General features: G+C 41.3%; 3 protein-coding genes across 4 annotated transcripts in view; 2 read left to right on the top strand and 1 right to left on the bottom strand.

Annotated features, from left to right (window-relative positions):
* The first annotated feature begins 38 nt into the window (after nt 1–38).
* LOC115375094 (transmembrane protein 14C-like) lies at nt 39–3,020 on the top strand. Of its 2 annotated transcripts, none has more exons than XM_030074406.1 (5): nt 39–154; nt 301–390; nt 2,045–2,146; nt 2,237–2,324; nt 2,510–3,020. In XM_030074406.1, exons 2-5 carry the CDS (start codon nt 315–317, stop codon nt 2,565–2,567), a joined length of 324 nt encoding a protein of 107 aa, XP_029930266.1. In that variant the 5' UTR covers nt 39–154; nt 301–314; the 3' UTR covers nt 2,568–3,020. The 2 variants fall into 2 exon arrangements, with proteins under 2 accessions (XP_029930266.1, XP_029930267.1); XM_030074407.1 differs by having other exon boundaries at nt 86–148; nt 304–390.
* On the bottom strand, nt 3,005–18,802 carry LOC115375092 (serine/threonine-protein kinase MAK-like). The gene is made up of 16 exons (XM_030074402.1): nt 18,709–18,802; nt 14,791–14,942; nt 14,450–14,594; nt 12,658–12,712; nt 11,913–12,034; nt 11,136–11,218; nt 10,670–10,802; nt 10,196–10,367; nt 9,139–9,306; nt 8,132–8,461; nt 7,582–7,772; nt 7,383–7,501; nt 6,407–6,511; nt 4,258–4,377; nt 3,822–3,917; nt 3,005–3,468 (listed from the first exon to the last, which is right to left on the bottom strand). Exons 3-16 carry the CDS (start codon nt 14,548–14,550, stop codon nt 3,317–3,319), a joined length of 1,947 nt encoding a protein of 648 aa, XP_029930262.1. The 5' UTR covers nt 14,551–14,594; nt 14,791–14,942; nt 18,709–18,802; the 3' UTR covers nt 3,005–3,316.
* Nucleotides 18,451–20,196, top strand: part of gnal2 (guanine nucleotide binding protein (G protein), alpha activating activity polypeptide, olfactory type 2) — a 41,557-nt gene continuing 39,811 nt past the window's right edge. The window contains exon 1 of the mRNA XM_030074404.1: nt 18,451–19,154. Coding sequence (XP_029930264.1) covers nt 18,641–19,154 — 514 coding nt within the window. The 5' untranslated portion in view covers nt 18,451–18,640. The remainder of the gene's footprint in view (nt 19,155–20,196) is intronic.

The following is a 20,196-nucleotide window of genomic DNA, read 5'->3' as shown; positions in this document are numbered from 1 at the left end:
AAGATGTGTTTGTTGTGTTTCCAATAAAAGGAAACAAAGTGGCTTTTATTTCGAAATGTAGCCAGATGACCCCGGAAGTAAAGTTTTCAAAACAAACATTTGGAACCTGTTTGGAGCTGGTTGGCTGAACACAGCTGGTGAAAAACAGGTATAATTATGTTTTAACTGCTTTCCTCGATGTGTTGATGAGCCAGGTTGACTTTGTTATAACCTGTTGTTGCTTGACTCGAGTGTGTCGAGCTGCTAACTCGCTCTCACTGTGTTGTCGGTAAAACTATTGTGTGTGTGTTTCCCTGGCCTCAGGACTCCTGAACATGGCTGTGGACTGGGTCGGGTTCATTTATGCCGCCCTGGTCTCTTCAGGAGGGATTATGGGCTATGTGAAAGCAGGTGGGACTGACTGACTGATAATTTTACACAAGATTTTGACCAATTTTGACTTTTGAAACCTGACAACCAGTGGTGGAGAGAGTACAACTCCTCAAGTAGAAGTACTGTCACTTTGCTGATAATTTACTATAGTGTTACAATTGGCCGTATAGTTCAGTGTTTCTTGCATTATCCAATGTATTACATAGTTCAGGGCAGCTTGGCTGCTAAGCAGAGGACAGACACAGCAGGAGCCAGATGTACTTTCTCTATCTTGTTATTTAGGTCTGTTGTATTAGATACACGCCCAGTCAACATTCACACACATAGCATAGCACATTCCAGAAACAAGGCGTGGACAGTGGTTGGCCTGTCCATGTCCGGGTAACTGGCCAATTATTCTCGGTTGCGTATAAGTCAAACCTATGTACGGGGCAGGCCCAGCCCAAGAACATAAATGTGTATCATTTCCTGATATCGGGGCTCTTTCTGACTGAGATCCTGCAGGAGCTCTGTCACACTGAGACCAGCACTGCCTTGCTTTATATGTGACCATAATAAATATTGCATCAGAAAATTGAAGACTGACTCCGGTCTGTTCTTGGGCTTTCAACAAAAGAATCGGGAGCTAACAATAGTATCCAAAGAGGTAAAAATCTAGTTATCATGAAATAGAAGTTAAAAAAAAAAAAAAAAGGAAAAAAAGAAGCTCATTTAAATGGAGTAAAAGTGACTGAGTTACTGCTTCACAACAGTAACTGTGTTAGGTGTCATCTTTTACATGCAGTTATTAAAGGATGAGTAAAAGATTTAAGCTACATTCTTTTAAAGGTACATTCTGCAAAATTGCTGAGTTTGGTCTGAAGTGAAGACCCTGTACACTCAGTTGACAAATGTGGAATAAGCACATAATATGATGGTGGAGTCTACGTGTTATTCTCCTGTAGTCACTTATTCTACATTTTTGCTAGTTGAGTCCAAATGGTGATGTTCTGTTTTTCATTGTGCATCTTTTATTGAAAATTTGGAAAAAAGACAAAAAGTAGAGCCAACGATGTAGAAGTAGATCGGTCTTCTCATCTTTGCTGATTGACATTTTATTGTGAAAGGTTCCACAAGCTGTCATTGGTAATTTGTTCTGTAATGGATCTGATTTAAAATGTAGTGAAATACAGTACTCAAGCAAAAATGTACCAAGAAACTTTGATGTATGGGTTGTAATTTGCACAATAAGTGGAACATATGACTCTGCATGTATAAATAAATAAATGTGTGTGTGTGTGTGTGTGTATGTGTGTGTGTGTGAGAGAGAGAGAGAGAGAGAGAGAGACCCATCACACCTAACCTAGAGGACACTGAAACACATTACTGACTCTGCATGAAAAATCAATAGACATAATCATTACTGGACAATTAAAGGAAAAATACACCCTAAACATACTTTGCACTTCTGAGCCGATTTTGTTGTTTGGTGCCAAGTTTTATATCATGTCTCTTGTTGTATGTCGTTTTAACCCGACTGCACAACAAATTTCCAAATCAGGACAGCTATCGACAGTAGAGGACAGAGCTGATGTTGGATAGAAGGTGTACATCAGTCTACAGAGAAAAGGTCGACTGATTTCAGCTGCGTTTGTGACTTTTTCCTGTTGGTGTCGCTGTGTTTCCTCCACAGGGAGCGTCACCTCTCTGGCCGCAGGGCTGCTGTTTGGGCTCCTGGCTGGAATCGGTGCTTATCTGGCATCTCGAAATCCCAAGAATGTCTGGCTCTCACTAGGTGAGCAAGTTTAGTTTGTCGAACTTGACGGTCTGACTGCAGCTTTTACAAACACCCGGCAACACCTCTGTCTCTTACTGAGAAATGCAGGAACCGCGGGAACGCTGGCTGTTGTGATGGGAGTGAGATTCCTGAACTCCTGGAAGTTCATGCCGGCCGGCTTAATGGCTTTGGTGAGGTAAGACACCCTGGGTAATTTTAGCATCAATGTGACTGTTCAAAGGATAATTAAAATTATGCACCAGTTTGAGTGCCAGATTTAGAAAAAAACATTCAGTTAGTTATAAACAAATAGACGCTGGTGTATTTCCTCAGGCTTTTTAGTTTCCTGCCCTGTTATAAACTGTTTTTGTCTCTTTGCAGTGGACTGATGCTGGGGAAGATTATCACTGGAATGCTAAAGAGACCACATGAGTCTTGAAAATGTGTAACAAAGCCATTTTTTTTTTGTATATCAGAATATATTTTGAATGACATGACAAATCTTCACTTTTAGTGCTGAATGTTCACAAACATTCCTCCGGTGTTGTTTCCTCTGATGTTAAATCTACATGTAAAAAATGTAGTATAAAAATACATTCTCACTACAAATGTTTGGTAAAGCACAAAATGTATTTGTTGCAATAACTTGATGTTTTGACTCATTATGATGATTTTTTTTTCTTCTTTTTTTAGTTTTTGTTTGTACAGTGTATAGGGCTGGGCTTCCCAAAAGTAAGCATGGGCTAAAATGATCTTTGCCCCATTGTCATTATCAAATCTATTATTTTTTCTGTGCCTTTTCAGTGCCTTTAAAATGTATATATTTATATGCATGTATGTAAATGATGCTTTCAAATCTGCCTGAGAAATAAAAGTCTGGATGATTAATTTACTGATTTCAATAATAAAAATAATTATTTTATTTCAATCACTAGTCATTAAAAAAATAACATATACATAACAAATACTGAAGCTCGATCTCCCACTCGACCCTGATTATAAATAAGTGAACACAGAAATAGAATAATAGAAAACATTAAAGACACAGGACAGTGGATAACAGTTGATACAAGGACAAAAAACTAGGAAGAAAACTGCTGCACACAGCGTGCCGGCAGCATGAAACTGCTCTTGTGCAGCAGGGATTTCTCCCATGAGTCTCTGGGTGAAGTCTCTCGGTGGACTGTGCTACCGGTGACCTCCGTATTTGGCCGTCCAGTCGACTCGTCCGTGCACTGGCTGCACGTGCGGGTTCCTGGACCAAGTGCTCCTCCCTGCGGCACTGCTGCTGGATCCTGGGACGTGATCTTTCAAAGGTTTGCTCCTCCATCCTGCGCACTCTGGGAGGAGACAGAAACTTTTTTACCAATAAATTTCCATGACTTTTCCAAATGTTTGAGGCAAATTTTCATGACCATATCTTCTCTGAAACAGCGGCTTATACATGAACAATAACAATAAAAATCCTCAGTTCTCAATTCAATTCTCAGTTGAGCTTAACTGCAGACATAAGTATTTGTGAAGCAAATTTCCAGGATTTTTCCAAAACGTTATGGGCTTATTTGTTTCCCCCAAACTTCCTTCATGTCCGTAAAAACCTAAATTGTAAGACAGTGCTGTTGAAATTGATGTAAAACTTCAATTATTACACCCATACAGTGCAGTACTTTTTTTTTTTTTTTTTTTTTCTTACCTGCATTGACGGAAGACAGTTTACTTGAAGAAGGCTTGTTCTTGGATGACTGAATTTTAGCGTCAATTCTTAGATCAGCAGCGGATGTAAGATCAACTGAAGCAAAGAGAGAAAACCAAAAGAAAATTAAGAATCAGAGACGGAAAGGTTGAAAGACAAGACACTGATGAGAGCAGGTTAATCAGGTCACGGTCAAACAGTGCTTTTTCCAAAAAAAAGTTTATGCGCCCTGACCTCATTGACTTCACACCACATCACTCAGTCACATTAATAAATCACTGGCAGTGATAATGGGCTACTCCTTACAGATTAAAACAGATCATAAGAATAATCTGACCCACAGCTAATTCATACCATAACTACAGATCACATATCAAGTAATTCTGACTTCAGCAGGGATTACACTGTCCACCTCAGACTGGACATGAGAACTCACTGGCAGAGGCGCCTCCTGTTGGTGCCAGGACAATCCTCTGTCCAGCTCCTCCTGCTTCGTTCTTCTGGAAAGGTGACAGGTGCGTTTTAGTTGGGCTGTAGGTGTCGCTCATGAAAAATTCTGAAAATAAACCATCAATTCAAAATATAAATATATTACGGATTACCTGGTTAAAATTGTAACTAGTAACATAAAGCACTAAGTAAATCCTTAGTATTTAAGATGACCTTCAGTTATCATCTAGTTGTATTCAGATCAGTTATTATTTATCTTATTCAATTTTTATTGGAATACCTATCTTATGTTTTTATTTTATGTGTTTTTGCATACGTAACACCTTATCCAATATGTTGTATGATCCTTTTATTTTTATCTAGAAGCACATTTGTATGAAATGTGCTGTATAAATAAACTTGACTTCAGTTACTTTTAGATTACGTTAGCTATGATAAAGTAGTGAAACAATCTGTTACACATTAGTCTGTAATTTGAACAGCCCTTTGATCTAGCTCACGATTCTACAGTGATTTCATTGTTTTTATCTACTTGTATCAGTGTAATCTCACAACTGAAATGTTTTACACTTCCAATCTGAGCCTCGATAATCCAACAAGTAAACTCACTCACAAGTAAACTAACTTTTTTACTTATCAAATGCTCTCATAAATCCTACAAGAATAAATTCTATGTACAATACCACATAATACACAGTACTGGAAACAAACATACAGATAGGTCGAGACATCAGTCACAAGTCAACACAAACACCACCTCTAATCCTATGAACTACTGTAGTTATAGCTCTTTCCTCTGCAGGAAAACTGGGAGATACCTTTGGACAGCTCAAGATCCTTGAGGGTCTTTTCTTTTAGAGGCTGTTTGTCTGTTAGTTTGGGGAGAGTAACGTCTATATGAACACCAAGAGAGACAAAATGAGAGGAGGGATGCAGGTGAGACAGAGGTCTGTGATGTGTGTGTACTGTGAATCAGTTTAAAATACATCAAGTGTCATTGGAAGGAGGTGCTGGAGGAGCGGGGGGATGTTGATAGCAGTGCGAATGAATCTGTCACCTGTTTCCATGTCCAAAATGAATCTTTCAGATAAAGAAAGTGATCTGACGCCTGATCTGCAGCCTCAGTCTTGGATGGACATGTGATCTTGTCCTGGCTGCTTAACACTCCCCTTGATCTCATGAATAAGGGATAAAGGGGAAACAATATGTGCTTTTGGTGCAATGGGCAACTGAATAAAACAGGTTTCCTCTTTTCATTACTATGTGTTGCTTGAGCTCGTTTCAAAAACACTGTTCCGATCAGCCACCGTGAAATGGACCGGAGACGAAGAATGGCAAGGGGAAGCAAATTCACACGGACCTTTCCTGTGTGATGCTGTAAGAGCTGCTGTGGTTACAAAACTGTATTAGCCTGGCCTGCAGTTAGTAATCTAGAAGTGGTTCAGTAGGTAGAGGTCATTACATTGTGATAAGAGGTTGAGTGATAGTACGAGATAAGTCAAAATGGAGGCATAAACCTTTTACAAACATTGTTAAACTAATCACTTGTATGCCCATTACTACATATTACGGTAAGACCTGGAGCAGAATTTCAAGCAATTATTTCCAAATAATTTAAAGCATCATTTAACCTGCTTTGAGTACAGAATTGGAGGCGTTTGATGCTGCATCAGGACGTGAGGAAATTCAGACAAGAGTCCAAAGTTAACAAATGCCACGCACCAAAAGGAGGTACAATTTTATCACTTTGGTAAATAAATCATTTCAAAGAGTTGTCTAGTAATTTCGAATTCCGTTGCACGTCATTAATTATGACCCTGATCCATTGTTAAATAAGTGAGCTCATTTACCTTGAATTCAAAGCATTAAAAACAGGCCAGGTGATATATTTCCAAGAAAAATGTATATTAAGAATTACGGCTACTGAAAATGTTCTCACTGGCAAGGAGCTGGGTCAGACTCTCACAGGCGATATAAAATATATTCATCTTAGAAATGATTATACTTTTCTGTGCCTGCCAGCTTATCTGGCACTTTGTGTAAACCCCACCTGACTCAAACTCAAACAGGGAGCTACATGGGAGTTGTTAGACAATTCCCTCCATGAACGTCATTTATCTGAGAATATTTCCTACCTTTATTGAGGTAAAACCCCTGTCCTGCGCTTAAGCACGAGCCGCCCCAGAGGTTTCTGCCCGCCGCCTGGCTTCGCACCGAGGAGTTGCTTTTTGGATTTACTCCTGAAAAAGACGTACAGCTTCGAACAAAAGAACTCGGATCACGCCAATGCCATGCACGATACAGACTTAGCACCTACTGTATGTGGAAAGTGGATAATTTGTCCTCAGAGTTATCACTTTCATATGATACAAGAGCAAGTGCCAACTAAGTAACAGCTGGAAATTGGGATCAAACCCAAACAGTGTGCACCAAGAGCTCCAACACAATCAGCAGAACATGTAGCGAGAACCAAGAGTCTGTTTCTGATTTCTCTTTTCATTTTATGCATCTTCTTTTTACCCAGAATGTTTTTAAACTCATTAATCAAATTCACTTCCATCTATGCTTTTGTGTGTTTGTTTGTTTCAGTTTTGAGGAGAGATGTTCTAATCAGTCCCTAATCTCACACAAATCTGTACTTGTTTTTTTTTCTTATTCCTTTCTTTTTGATAATTGTATTTCATCACAGCTTTTAATTGCTTTGTTTCAGTGTACAACTGACGTAAGGTAACAAAACAGAATGTAAAATAAACATGGCACTACTTAGGGAAGAAAAGAAGTTCAAATGCAGATTCTGACAATGCTATTTCTTTTTTTAACATTTATTTAATTTATGTCATTTTTTGGTCAGGTGTACACAAGGTTTACACCCTATATCCAATCACCAGGGAAGGTTTTTTTTTTTAAAGCTCATTTTTTTCAGGCATTTCTGCTTTATTAGACTGGTGCAGTGGAGACATGCAGCAAAGGCTCGGGGTCAGATTTGAACCCAGGGCGCTGCAGCTTAACCTCAGGGGAACATGGTGCGGCTCTACATGGTGAAGCACCGGGGCGCCCAAGTCACCAGGGAAGTTAAGCGGCTCAGTCCAGAGGTAGATCACGTGGTCTTACCAGGCAGGTATCTGGACTGGCGGAGGTAATGCTGCTTGGCGGACAAGGTGGTGGACTCGGCTCTGTTTAGCCCACTGATTATTGCACTTTGCTTACTGTAGGACCTTGGCTCTGAAAATCTAAGCAACAAGAAGGCATCATTATAATTTTGCAGCACTGTAATGAAAACGTTTTTTTTATAGGAGGTAAAAGCTCTCACCGATGGCTGGACCAATCCTGTGCCCCAGCCCTCAGAGAACTGATGGTGGGCTTTTTGGAAATAGAAACACCAGCATCTGCATCATCAAACTCTTCCAAACTGTCGGCAGATTTGATGGAGGTTTGGCCCCATCGCCTGCGTCCGCTCCTCACTCCGGTTACGCTATTTTCTGCTCCTGAAGGCGCTGCTCTCTGTCATAGGAGGGGAAAGATGACTTTTTCTTCCTTGCTATGGTTTGTTGTGAATTCATATTTCACATTTTATATATGCTGCTCTCATCTCTCTAAAATGACAGGCCTACCGTGTAATTATTTTGCTCACAATCAAATCCACATTAATGCTGGGATTTATGAGAAACTGATAATAATGTCATTTTTCTCTGATAAATCAAAAACTACATCTAATTTCAACCATTATCCTGGGCATGAATAGAAAAGATAAGATTTTACAGTTTTTTGTGTTCAAAGAAAAGGTTGGAAACGTACAATGGATATGAAAAAGCAGTTCAACCAAAACAGCAACAATGAAACCCTAAATAAGAGATAAGTACATTCTGCTGGCTCCCCGGCTGCTTGTTCTTCACCAGGCTGAGAGGCTCAGGCTGCTCAGGTGTCAGTGTGTGGGGGTCCATGGTGCTTTGGTCCATGTTCTCCTGGGGAAGGGGGATCTGCTGGAGGGGCTGGTGGTGATATATGACACAGGTCATGGGCTCAGTCTGGGTCTTACTGGGCTCGCAGGACTCCAGGTCAGCCTTACAGAGGGACAGGGGTTTAGCTTCTGCAGCCAACTCTGCGGCCTTAACCTGGGCCTTTTGGTGCTCCAGGTACTTCAGAGGAGGACCCAGCGCCTGGCCCACGTGGAAGTACGGATACCGCAGAGCCTGGAAAATACACAACATACAACCCAATGACAAAATATCACCAGGTATTTCACAAATTGCAGACTTTGATATATTAAGACCCTGGCTTGTGGGCAGCAATTAAACCAATTTAGCCCATCCACCACCCAAAGAGTCCCACACTGCCACTGCACGGCCAGTGGGGGGCAGAGGGGTGTAACAGATACACCCTTTATGGGATGCTTGCAGCAAGACATAAGATACAACACACAATACCGCCAATATCTGAGTATAGCCATGCTTGCGATATTTGCTGGCATATGCATTATTTTTTTATAGTATCAAGCTGAAGTGCCTCTTTGAATTAATACTGATTTTTGATGCACATCCATTAATCTGGATGTGCATCTGTCTCGTATCTTGTGTAGGTAAATGTGTGTGCACTGGCTTAGTGCAGCTCAGTGTGTAGAGCCTAGTGTTAACACTGCCAGGTTAAGGTGATTGATTCCCACATGGGCCAGCCAAGCTAAAAATAGATGCACTCATGATACCCGAAGGAGCTTTGGATAAAAGCATCCACCAAATGGTCATGTTACTTTGCAAATACTGTCACCACCCTCAACATTAGACTGCTGTCTTTGTTCTCACCGCTGTCATCACTGTATCCTGTTTCACAGCGTGCACCAATGTATGTTTAAACTTAATAGGTTCAACTGCACCTGAACAGCTGTTGGCCTTTTGTTAGGGTCCCACTGCAGCATGTCTTTCATCAGAGCGATCGCCTCATCACAGGCGTTGGGGATCAGGGATCTCAGGCTGGTGGGGACACACCTGGGGAAGCGGAAGTCCATAGAGGCAGCCAGGTTGTAGCCCTCTGGCCAGTCTGCCTAATGGGTGAGAAACATAAGGAAAATAACAAATTATTAATCTGTGTATATTAGGACTGAGACGATATGCCCATCTCCTGATTTGATACCATCACGATAGTTTGGTGACGATTCCATATGCATTGTGATTCTTAAGTATTGTGATTCAATTACAATTTATTGCAATTTTCATTTTTTGAATTATCCTCTAGTTTGTGGTTATAAAGTTTCACGAAGCTGTGATTTTCCTAAAGGTCACAATGGGTCATTTTAAACAAAAAATGGCCTCACTCTAATGAAGTGGCTACTATGGGAGTTGACATCATCACACATGAATAACATTAGGCTCTCTGAATCCACAAAAGTTTCATCTTTCCAGTCACACCAAATGTATGCACCTTCAAGACTGTTTAGGCCACACTATGCAAAAATACACCATTATAGAATAGGCCAAAATAACACATTTGTAACACATTTGTACTGCATGCAAAAAACTGCATGGTGTGTGCCCCAAACTGCATAGGATTAGCATAAAGTGGGCGTGTTTGCAAAGGGGAGACCCGTGGGTGTCCATAAGACCCATTTTCATTCTGATATCTTAAGGTCAGAGGTCACAGGACCCCCTTAAAAATGCCAGTTTTTCCCTCATCAAAATTTAGCCTAGGTTTGGAGCAATATTTTGTCACTTGCCAACAACCCAGCATGACATGCTTGGTACCAAACAAATCCTTAGATTGTGGAGTTTCAAATGATACTTAACTGAAAATCAGCTCTCTAATAAAAAAAAAAAAGTCATAAAAAAAAAGTTAACTGAGTTTTTTCCCCACCCCTTGTGTATATGCTTCTGTGTTTCTACATGCATGCGTGACAGCATCAAATACACACAAGCTATTACATTCTGCTCCCTTACCTTCTTCAGTGTTCCCAGCACTTGACAGATCTTGAAGATCTCGTCCACCTCACTATTGCCAGGGAACAGCGGCCTGAGTGTGTAGAGCTCGGCCATGATGCAGCCCACGGCCCAGATGTCGATGGGCGAGCTGTAGGTGCTGGACTTCAGAAGAACTTCTGGCGCTCGGTACCTGGACAGACAGGAGGCCACCAATCATTGAACCAACTAATGACACTGCAAGTTGTGTGCCTGTAGAGCTGGGAAGAATGGAAAAATACCTTCTCCTTGTCAGGATCGATTTAATCACTTCATCAACAATTGATCATCAACACATAAATCAACATTTTAAGTGTTTATGCCTCTGCTTACGGAGCATGCTGTGTGACACTACCCCAGGTGTTACTGTACGTTAAAGGTTCACCTCAGCCCTGACTACACTTGTTAAAAGATGAGTCCCAACACAAGGAGGGAGGATGGCAGCAACAGTCTTACCATCTTGTGGACACATAATCAGTGAAAGGTGGCTGGGAGCGGATTTCTCTGGCCAGCCCAAAATCTGCTATCTTAACCAGCTCTGGACCCATGCAGAGCAAGTTCTCTGGTTTCATATCCCGATGGAAATAACCTGCAACAAAAACAAGTATTCACTTACTTTTACTTAGAAAATTTTCTTAGAAACACAATCGTTGCTGTAATCGTTGCTGTATGTGACTACCACTGCTCCTTCTACTAGCAATACTAACACTATGACAACAACTAATTACAGCATTAAGCTGAATATTCTTGTGCTCTTCTTTCCATTGGTGTGCATCACAGTTTTATACATTATTTGTTCATATTTTTAATTTCAAAAACAGCTCAAACAACTCATTACTTTAAAAAAAAAAAACTGCCACAGCACGCTCAAGCCAAGTCTTAGAGTGACAGGGAAGGAAATGGGAGAGGAAAAGTCTCTTACCATGCTTATGTACAAACGCTAAGCCAGACAAAATTTGGAATAGAATGTTCCTTATTTCATTTTCAGAAAACATCTTGTCTTCCCTGGCAGCGGCAAGATGGTAACAGATAAAAGAAGGAAAGAAAGGAAGAAAGAAAGAGGATAAAGGAAAAATGTATAGAAAAAAACATTCCTTGCCAAAGTGAAAGTGACACCAACGCCATGAACATTAAAAATACTTTTGAAGTAATTTTGGACAGTTAGGCTTTGGTACCGCTCACACCTCCTCTTCTCAGTGAGGCACAAAGAGAAAATGAGTCATTTTTGTTACAGTAAAGAAAATCCTGAGATATCTTGTTTGATCAACCATCCAGCACTTCACCTTTCAGGTTTGACCATGCTCCTTGTCATAGTTTGGATTTGTTTACACAATTATTAACTATTTGTGCGTAGTTAATGCTGGACAGCCTGATGACGGTATGTCTTTAGTCTCAGTTTCTCTTCCATCTGCACCGGAAGGCCCTGCTCAAATCACCTACCATGCTTATGAATAAAGGACAGTCCCTGTAATATCTGAAATGTCATGTTTCTGACGACTGCCTCTGGGAACAACTTGTGTCTGTGAAACGGAGACCAACACACGGTGACCCAAATACTTCTCATGTTCAGAAATAAGCAGAATTAAGTCAGAAAAATGACTGAATCTGAATAATAATAATAAAAAATCTGCCTTTTGTGATGTTTAATGTTAATGCTTAATTAATGCTTAATTTACTCTGTTGCCTGTCGTGTCCTCACCTTTCTTTCATGAGCTGATAGAGGTTTTCCTTCATATACTCAAAGACGAAGTAGAGGTAGTCATTTTCTCTGATGACTTCTTTCAGTTTCACCACGTTGGCATGGCTCAGCTTCTTCAGCGACTGATGCCAAAACGATCAAATTATGCAAAGCAGACAAAAAGTAGATTTATTATTATGAGGTTATTACCCAAGCATCAAAGCAAGTCTGGCACATTTCAACTTGCCTCCACATGTCGTCCAAAACGAACCTCTTGGCTCACCCAGCGAGTTAGTTTACCAGCCAAAATCATTTATACACGTCTTTAGTACAAGTATCATCTCCCTACCTGTTTTCAGCTCATTTTCAAGTGTTGAATCACTTACTATGTTAATTTAAAACGTGCTCACTCACTTGCACAGCGGATCAAGTTTGCGATTTATCATGAAGAGAGCATTTTGAAGCTTATATTTTCTTCATTTTTAGCTTATATCTAAAATAAAACATTATAGGAAAATAGATTAAACAACTGTTTCTTCCCCAACTATCAGTGGCTTTACTGGACCCAGAATTCCTTTATGAATCAGGTTGTAATCCAAACTAATGCTGCACTGATAAGAATTTAATTTTCCTGGCTGAAGGATTGGTGGTTTGAGATGCATGCCGGTGACGCCTAGCTGCAGCTACTGGTAATACAGTGTGACTCAGGCTGTGGTCATCTGAGGGAATTACTTGGCGGATTAATTTTCGCTGCGATGATTCTTACCTTCACCTCTCGCAGATTCATGCACTCATCCCAGGAATAAAACTTCCGCTTCATCCTATCAAAAAAAACAAAAACAAAAACAAAACAAAAAAACAACATAATGTCAAAAACTACTCATTTCACACTTTTCACCTAAATTTTTTCTTCTCATTGGCTGATGGAAGGCACGGAAAAAAAAAAAATCTCAAAGGCAAATTTAGTCTTCGCTGGTGAGCCCAGATTTGTGCGGACTAAGCCTTTGCTCGCTGACGTTTGGGACAACGTTTTGTATTCTACTTTTTTGCTGCAGTTATGCACGTCCTGAGTGTGGAGAAATGTACTCACCTCAACAGAAAAATTTAGCTTGAGCAGATGTTCGGGGTTTCAATTAAGGAGTAATAGGACAGTTTTCTGTACTGCAGCCCCCCTTCATGGTTTAGGCTGAGATGAGAGTATTCTTATATGAAAAACTAGGATTTTTTGCCGATATCAAACATGCTGATATTCTCCAACTCTTTTGCCAGATTGCCGATATTGTAATTTTTTCCATCTAATTGCAGAGAGCATAGAGTCTCTCCTGTTCTGGAATTAAAATATTATTATGCCTAGTCTTACTGTAATGTAATGGCTCAGATGCAGACATAAAATGCTTGTTTTTCAAAATGTACACATTCAATGGGCAAAATACAACTTTACTTATGTTATGTAAAACATGCTGTATTTCTGTTTATGTAACATTTTCTTTCAAACAAAATTATAACATTCATGTTTTCCCTGAGACAGTCCTGACGCCAGCCCCAACCACGGGCAAATTTGACCTATTTCACACACCACCATGTCAAATCAGCTGAAATTTTCACTTTGGGCCAACGATATTTCATTGTAAAATTGATATTGGACAGATGAAGTGCCAACATTATCCCTAATAAAAATTGTGCCTGGTGTAGTTTCATTGCGGTGTCATCAGCCCTGCTTTATTTATTGCTTGTGAAAACTTTTGTGGGAATCAGTGATCTAGGTAGCTATCTCTCTGTTTTTTCTTGTTTTTTTCTCACGTATTTATACTTTACAGTCACCACAAATGTTGGTAACCATTGTGTAAAAGCTCTGGACATCCTTAACTGTGATTATGGATACGCAGCTACACCTCACACATGTAAACTACACTATCATGGCTATATTTTCCACCTGTAGTATAACCTGATCTTCTATCATTTCTTTTCAGTATGACAAACTTTCATATTGCCTTTCCCTCACTCCAGGGGCATCGCTGTGCGGTCGACTTTCACTCCTTTCACTGTCATCAGTAGTATCATCTTGCACGATAACCTTACATTTACAAACAGTGCCTGGCAGAGCTTCTGTGCAACATTCATTATTAACTCCAGCCTAAGACAGACTGATTCTTAAACAGCTGATCCTTAAAATAAACTCTTTGGGAATGCAGAAGACATGACTGGACAGAGATAATAAAAGTACAACATGGTAGGCTGACAGGCAGCTATTGTGCTTTACTCAACACAGCTCAGGGCACACGACATTTTCCTCAATAAACCTGCATCTAACAGGTTTGCAAGTAAAGTCCAAACATTCAGCTTGAGTTTTACCCTTATCTATTCTCTTCGTCTTCACGTCCATGTGAGGATTTATTGGATGTTTGAGTGTAGCTCCTCAAAGTACTCAGAGGTTAATCAGCTTAAAGCTTCAAGACAAAACAAGACTAAGACACAACCACCACAAAACACTGCGTCCCTGGCATGTCTCCATGTGCCCGGAGCAGATACCAGAAATACTGAATGCAGCCGGTGCTCACCTCTTGATGGCCACCAGCTCTCCGGACTCATTGCTCTTGCCCATGAGCACGCTGCCGTAGGTGCCGTCGCCCAGCTGTTTCAGCGTGGTGTAGCGGTTCATCTTCCACAGAGGCACCGGGCCCTGCCTGTCCTGCAGCGAGGACCCTTGACAGTCCCACACGGCCAAATAGTCAGTCATCACAAGCACAAAAGCAATGTGACCTCCCTCTACAGATCAATGACTGAACGGCCCTTCACTCTGCTCAATCCTGCTGCTGCTACTACCTCCCTACCACAGTGACGCTACCCACTGCCATCTCCTCTAGAAAGACTGAAATAAAACATGAGCTGTCACCTTTACCTCTCTCTGTGCAGATCCTGAAGGGTGAGGATCTATCCACCAAGAAAAACTGGAGCTGTTTCGATTCTGCCTGTTGCCCCGGCTGAAGTATTCTGCGGTGTCTCACCTATCCTCGGATAATCCTTCATGGCAGACAAAGGAAGGGTGATCCCCTGTGAAGGGAAGTGGATTAAGCTGACATGCGCTGGAGAAAGTGCACCAGGACACTGGCTCATGTGGAGAGGCCAGGAAAAAAAAGAGATTTTACTTTATTAAGTTCACTGAATTTGAAAATGGGACCACACTGGGGGATACTGGAGACTAATATTGGATTCATGACTGGATTAACAGAGTGGTTTCCCACAGGGAGGAACAGGGAGAGGGCAGTGTCATCACCACAACCAGAGCTCGGAGAAAGTGTCACATTGCAAAACTGTCCTCTCCTCCTCAGGTTGGAAACTTCTCAGTTGCCACTTAAATTTTGCTGTGAAAGCCTTTGGCCCATGGGACACTGACACTCTCCACTCCAATTATTCAATGACAGAGGAAACTGGGATTTATAAATCCCAAATGTGCAAAGAAAATTAATCCCATGTGCAGGTTTTACAGGCTCCATAATGTCGGTATTAGGTGACACTGACTAACTAATATCTGATACATCCCCAAGCTGAAATCTTGGGCTAACTCTAATTCTGACAATTATGAAACAGGACATAAAGCTTTACTTTCCTGTGTCTGGCAATAACACCTCAGTGTGTCAGTGGTTTTGAGTAGCCTCAGTAGGCATGCCAGTCCCTGTTACTGAAGTATACATATATACCATTTGGGGGATGCTTTCATCCAAAGCACCTCACATCACAAACACACACATATTTTTCATATGAATACCACCATGCAGGGTAGACACACAGCAGGATACTCAGATTTTGTGGGGTCAGCCCTGAGTTCACCCTCTCACCAGGGGCCATACTTAAAGCTGTGTGTGTGTGTGTGTGTGTGTGTGTGTGTGTGTGTGTGTGTGTGTGTACCTGGTATTGCTAATGTTGTGGGGACATAAATCTGTTTACACAGTCACGTTGTGGGGATCTCGCCTCCCTTATGGGGACAAAAAGCAAGTCCCCATAAGGGAGCACCATTAATTTTAGGGTGAAGACTTGATTTAAAGCTAAGATAACTTTAGGGTTAGGTTAAGGTTAGGGTTAGGGTTAGGGTTAGGCAGGTAGTGGTTAGGGTTAAGGTTAGGATAAATCTCCAGGAAATGAATGTAAGTCAATGTAATGTCCCCAGAAGTGATGGAAACCAACATGTGTGTGTGTGTGTGTGTGTGTGTGTGTGTGTGTGTGTGTGCATGCCATGTACTTAATGTCCTATTAACCTACACTTTGCACCAGACAGGATTAAACAGTAGATCTTGGCTAGAGTCTTAAAAAAAAACAACAACAAACATGTCTGCTCTACTTAAATTTGGTTCAAACTGTTAAATGCAAACTTGTTGGTTAGGATGATTTTATTACCTACTATCAAGATCCTAGCACCTCAGTAGGCCTACAACTTTTCAAATTTTGACTTTTTTCCCTGCACCTTTTACAAAACTGTTGTATTGTACTGTAGACTCCTGAAACATCACAAAATCCAGCCGTGTTAGACGACCTCACTATAATCCCGGCTGCACACTTGATGATGTGCACCAAACTTGACACCAGAGATGCTGTGTGCACATTATTTGGGTTAGTCACAGCAACTAGCATCACCTAGCCTAGCTAACGTTAAGCCCAGCTGCAGGTCCTGTGCTGCGGAGGAAACCAAGCCTGCACTTTTATCGCGATTAACATCACAAACACGGCTGTCATTTCTCGGAAGAGCAACACTGAGAAATGTACACCTACCGTTTAAGGCATTTGCGTGCTCGCTGTGGCAGATTGTGTCGATAAAGTGATGCTGGGTGTGGAAAACTGAGATGTGATGTGAAGGTGAGGGTGGCTTCTCGTCTCCTTGGCAACGTGGAGGGAGCGTTAATAAATAAATAAATAAATAAATAAATTTAAATAAAAAATATGCGAATGAAAGCGTGTGATACCATCTCATATATATAAAAATACGTTTTATAATATTATATAATTTCAAGAAGCTGTGATGCACATACAAGAGAGAGAAAAACATTTAATTTTCTGAACGTCCATTCAACACCAGACTGCAAAAACTGTGATCACTCTCTCACTCAGTGGTGGACATGGCCTGCTTACATTTACAATATACCATAATTTGTTTTAATGAAGCGCTATCAGTCACTCACTAAGGGTAGGTGTCATTTTAAGAGCAGTTGCTGGAATTTATTGAATTTTTAATTCTTGCCAAACAGAGGAGCAGAGAAACTGTGTGCAAGATGCATTTTGCATGTAGCCTAAGCCATGTTTACATCTACTACCTGATGTATTCATAAAAGTATTAAGATTAGCCAGCTAACATAAATTCGAGCTGCAACTATATTTCCATCTTATTTATATCTCACCTTTTTCTTTCACAAGCCTGCAGAAATGCATACAGGAAAATTTCAAATGTAGCCTGTATCTGATACATGTGGACTACAATTAAGTTACAATACTGATCAATTATCCTGAAAAAGGACAATAAAATCTATCTATCTATCTATGATAAAACTGGGTTGGCTGTTAAAGCACCAGCATAAGTCAAATCTCTGCACATTCGCTTTGTAATTGCGCCATCTAGTGGCTGTTTTATATCCCTACAACTCACTGGGGTATACATAGTCGGGGTAAAGCTAAACTTTTTCGATCCCAAGGCAATTTACAGATAGAAACAAGGACCTGAATTTGTGTTACCCCTCCCTGGAAAACATCCAGCAACATTTTGACATCAATTGGATTTACCTCACAACTAACTATAGCTTATAGTAACTGTGGAGATAACAGTGAGGTGTGATGAAAATGTATTGTCTGAGCTCACTGATTATGTTGCTGCTCTTGAATTAAGTTGTTAAAGTGTTTCTTGTTCTCCCTGGTGAATATCTAAACCCTTGGGGATCATTTAACTTTGAAAGTCCTGGTTCAAACTAAAGGTGTGCGCCTTCCTGGACATAAATGTTCGTGGGTACAATCTGATTGGCGGAGGTTATTTTTTATGATTAAATAAGGACATTTTCATGAGGCTGTTGAAAGCAGTTCATCGGAATGCAGGCTGTGTGGACACAATACCTGAATTATTATCTGTGTATGAAGACAATTGAAAAGTCTTGTTAAAATGTTCCACAGTCTTATGTTTGTGATATTTTTTTTTCTAGTAGGCTTGTAGGAAGCGTGTAATTGAATTAGTGGAATGGAAACTCTCGAGCTTAATTGTACTAAATAAGGGAAGGAGCATGCTTACATTTCTCAGATTGTGTGAAGGGCAGGTTCAGTACAGTACAGTAGTTTCTCAGATATGCAGGCATGAAATGTGTGGAATGAAAATCATGACCAGCATTCTCGAAATGGCCATACTGTAGTAACATGACGTGCCGTGCATTGCACCTAACAACTGTGCACTTAAATTGTTGACCATCTGCACAGCGGATAGCAGCGTTTTTCTCCAAGGCTGTGCTTTTGGTTACTTACGGTAAGGTGGACCCGCAGTGTCCACTAAAGGATCAGGTGATCCACTAACTACGAAGCGTAGGCTGCCTGGTGAAAATGCAAAATGACATATAGCAAATGTCGGAGCATAATTCATTCACATTTTCGGATCAAATTCGGATTTAAATCACACCACTGGAGCTCCAATGTGAAGATGGCGCGTTAGGGCTGGTGGCGCAACCGCGATTTTTGATATTTTAATTTATGAAAAATCACATTCACAGACAAATATTGGTTTCAACATGGGGCTGTGCTACAGTTTGCGTCCCCGGCTCTTCGGGGACCTGAGCGGGTCTATTTCCAACGCTACCTCGGACTCGGACCAGCCTCCGGACGCAGCCGTGCCGACCCGCGCCGGGGGAGCTCGCCAGGAGGACACCGGGGGATGCGGGGAGACTTCGTCGCTACGCGGCGGCGGCGGCCCGGTGCGCCCCGGGGACCCAGCCAGGCTCCCGGCCGGGGAGCACCGCCGTGGAGACACCGGCACTGACGGTGTGCTCATACAGAACGGGGGTGGCGGAGGAGGAGGTGGCGGTGGAGGAGGCGGCGGAGGAGGCAAGGGGACAGGGAAGGACCGCGGCCGACGCTTACAACTGCTGCAGAAGACTAGCACCCAAAAGCAGAAAAACTGGGACAAATTGCTGGTGGAGGAGAAGGAGGCCGAGAAGGAGGCGAAGAAAGTCAGTAAGAATATTGACAGGGCGCTGAAGGAGCTCAAAAGGGAGTACAAACAGACGCATCGGCTGCTGCTGCTCGGTACGTTCAGCCTGTCTTGTTGTTGCTGTTGCATGAGCGCGTTTTATTATTAGAAACCAAAACGTAGCCTGTCCAGAAATTATGCCACTGCTTTGTTGAGGCCTATTGCTACAGGCTGTTGGCTGCCTTGGCTGTGAAGACTACCCCCTGCGGCTGTCAATGACAAATGATGAAGATGGACGTTCAGCCGCACACCAGTGGGCCTGCTGTCCTATTGCAGTTACATAGTAGGACATAGTAGGGTTTTTAAATAACCATTAAACACAATGTGTCAAGATGGACACTCTGAGAAAGAGACCAATTACTTACCAAGTCATATTGGCTCTGAAAACCAGCATAGTGTAGAGTAGTGTAGTGTAGTACAGTATAGTATAGTACAGTGCAATACAGAGGGTAACAAGTGCAGAGGCTATAAATCTGTGGTGGGATAAAGGCATAGTTGGGTCCATATAAATCACAGAGCTCATATTCCTCTTATTAATTATCCCACGTGACCTATGGAAACGTATTAATATCACACAATCAGTCACTGGCCTCCAAGGAGTTATATGGCTTGTAGTTTATCTGCAAATGTCAGTCAACATCCCAGTAATGTCCCTGGAATATTTTTGTGTGTTCTGAGATGCAGGTGCTTTATTAGACCAGACATCTATATGCCTATTGCCCTGCACCAGGTTAGGACACACAAGTAGCAGGTGGTTTCTAAAACTGAACATGCACATTCACTATTTCATCAACCAAGCTTTATTTATTTATTTATTTTTTATTAAAGTAGGAAAGAGAATAGGCTTCAATAGGACAGAAATATCCTCAAATAGGACAAAATGTACAAATGCAAGCGCAATTTAATTGCATTTATTTGGCTTGTGGTTAGTGTTAATTTACCTCTGTGCCATACATGTGGACCCATGCCGATTTTAATACTGCACATGTGATGCATCAGTTTTCACCTCAGCATCTGAATGATAAAGTTTTTGTCAGGAGTACAAGGGCTGTGAGTTTCATACAAACTACATCAATCAAGAAACCAAGGTTTAAATGG

This window comes from Myripristis murdjan, chromosome 17 (genome assembly GCF_902150065.1).
Source record: "Myripristis murdjan chromosome 17, fMyrMur1.1, whole genome shotgun sequence".
Classification (NCBI taxonomy): domain Eukaryota; kingdom Metazoa; phylum Chordata; class Actinopteri; order Holocentriformes; family Holocentridae; genus Myripristis; species Myripristis murdjan.
The sequence above is the reverse complement of the archived record's forward strand: the minus strand, read 5'-3'. Positions and strand labels throughout refer to the sequence as shown.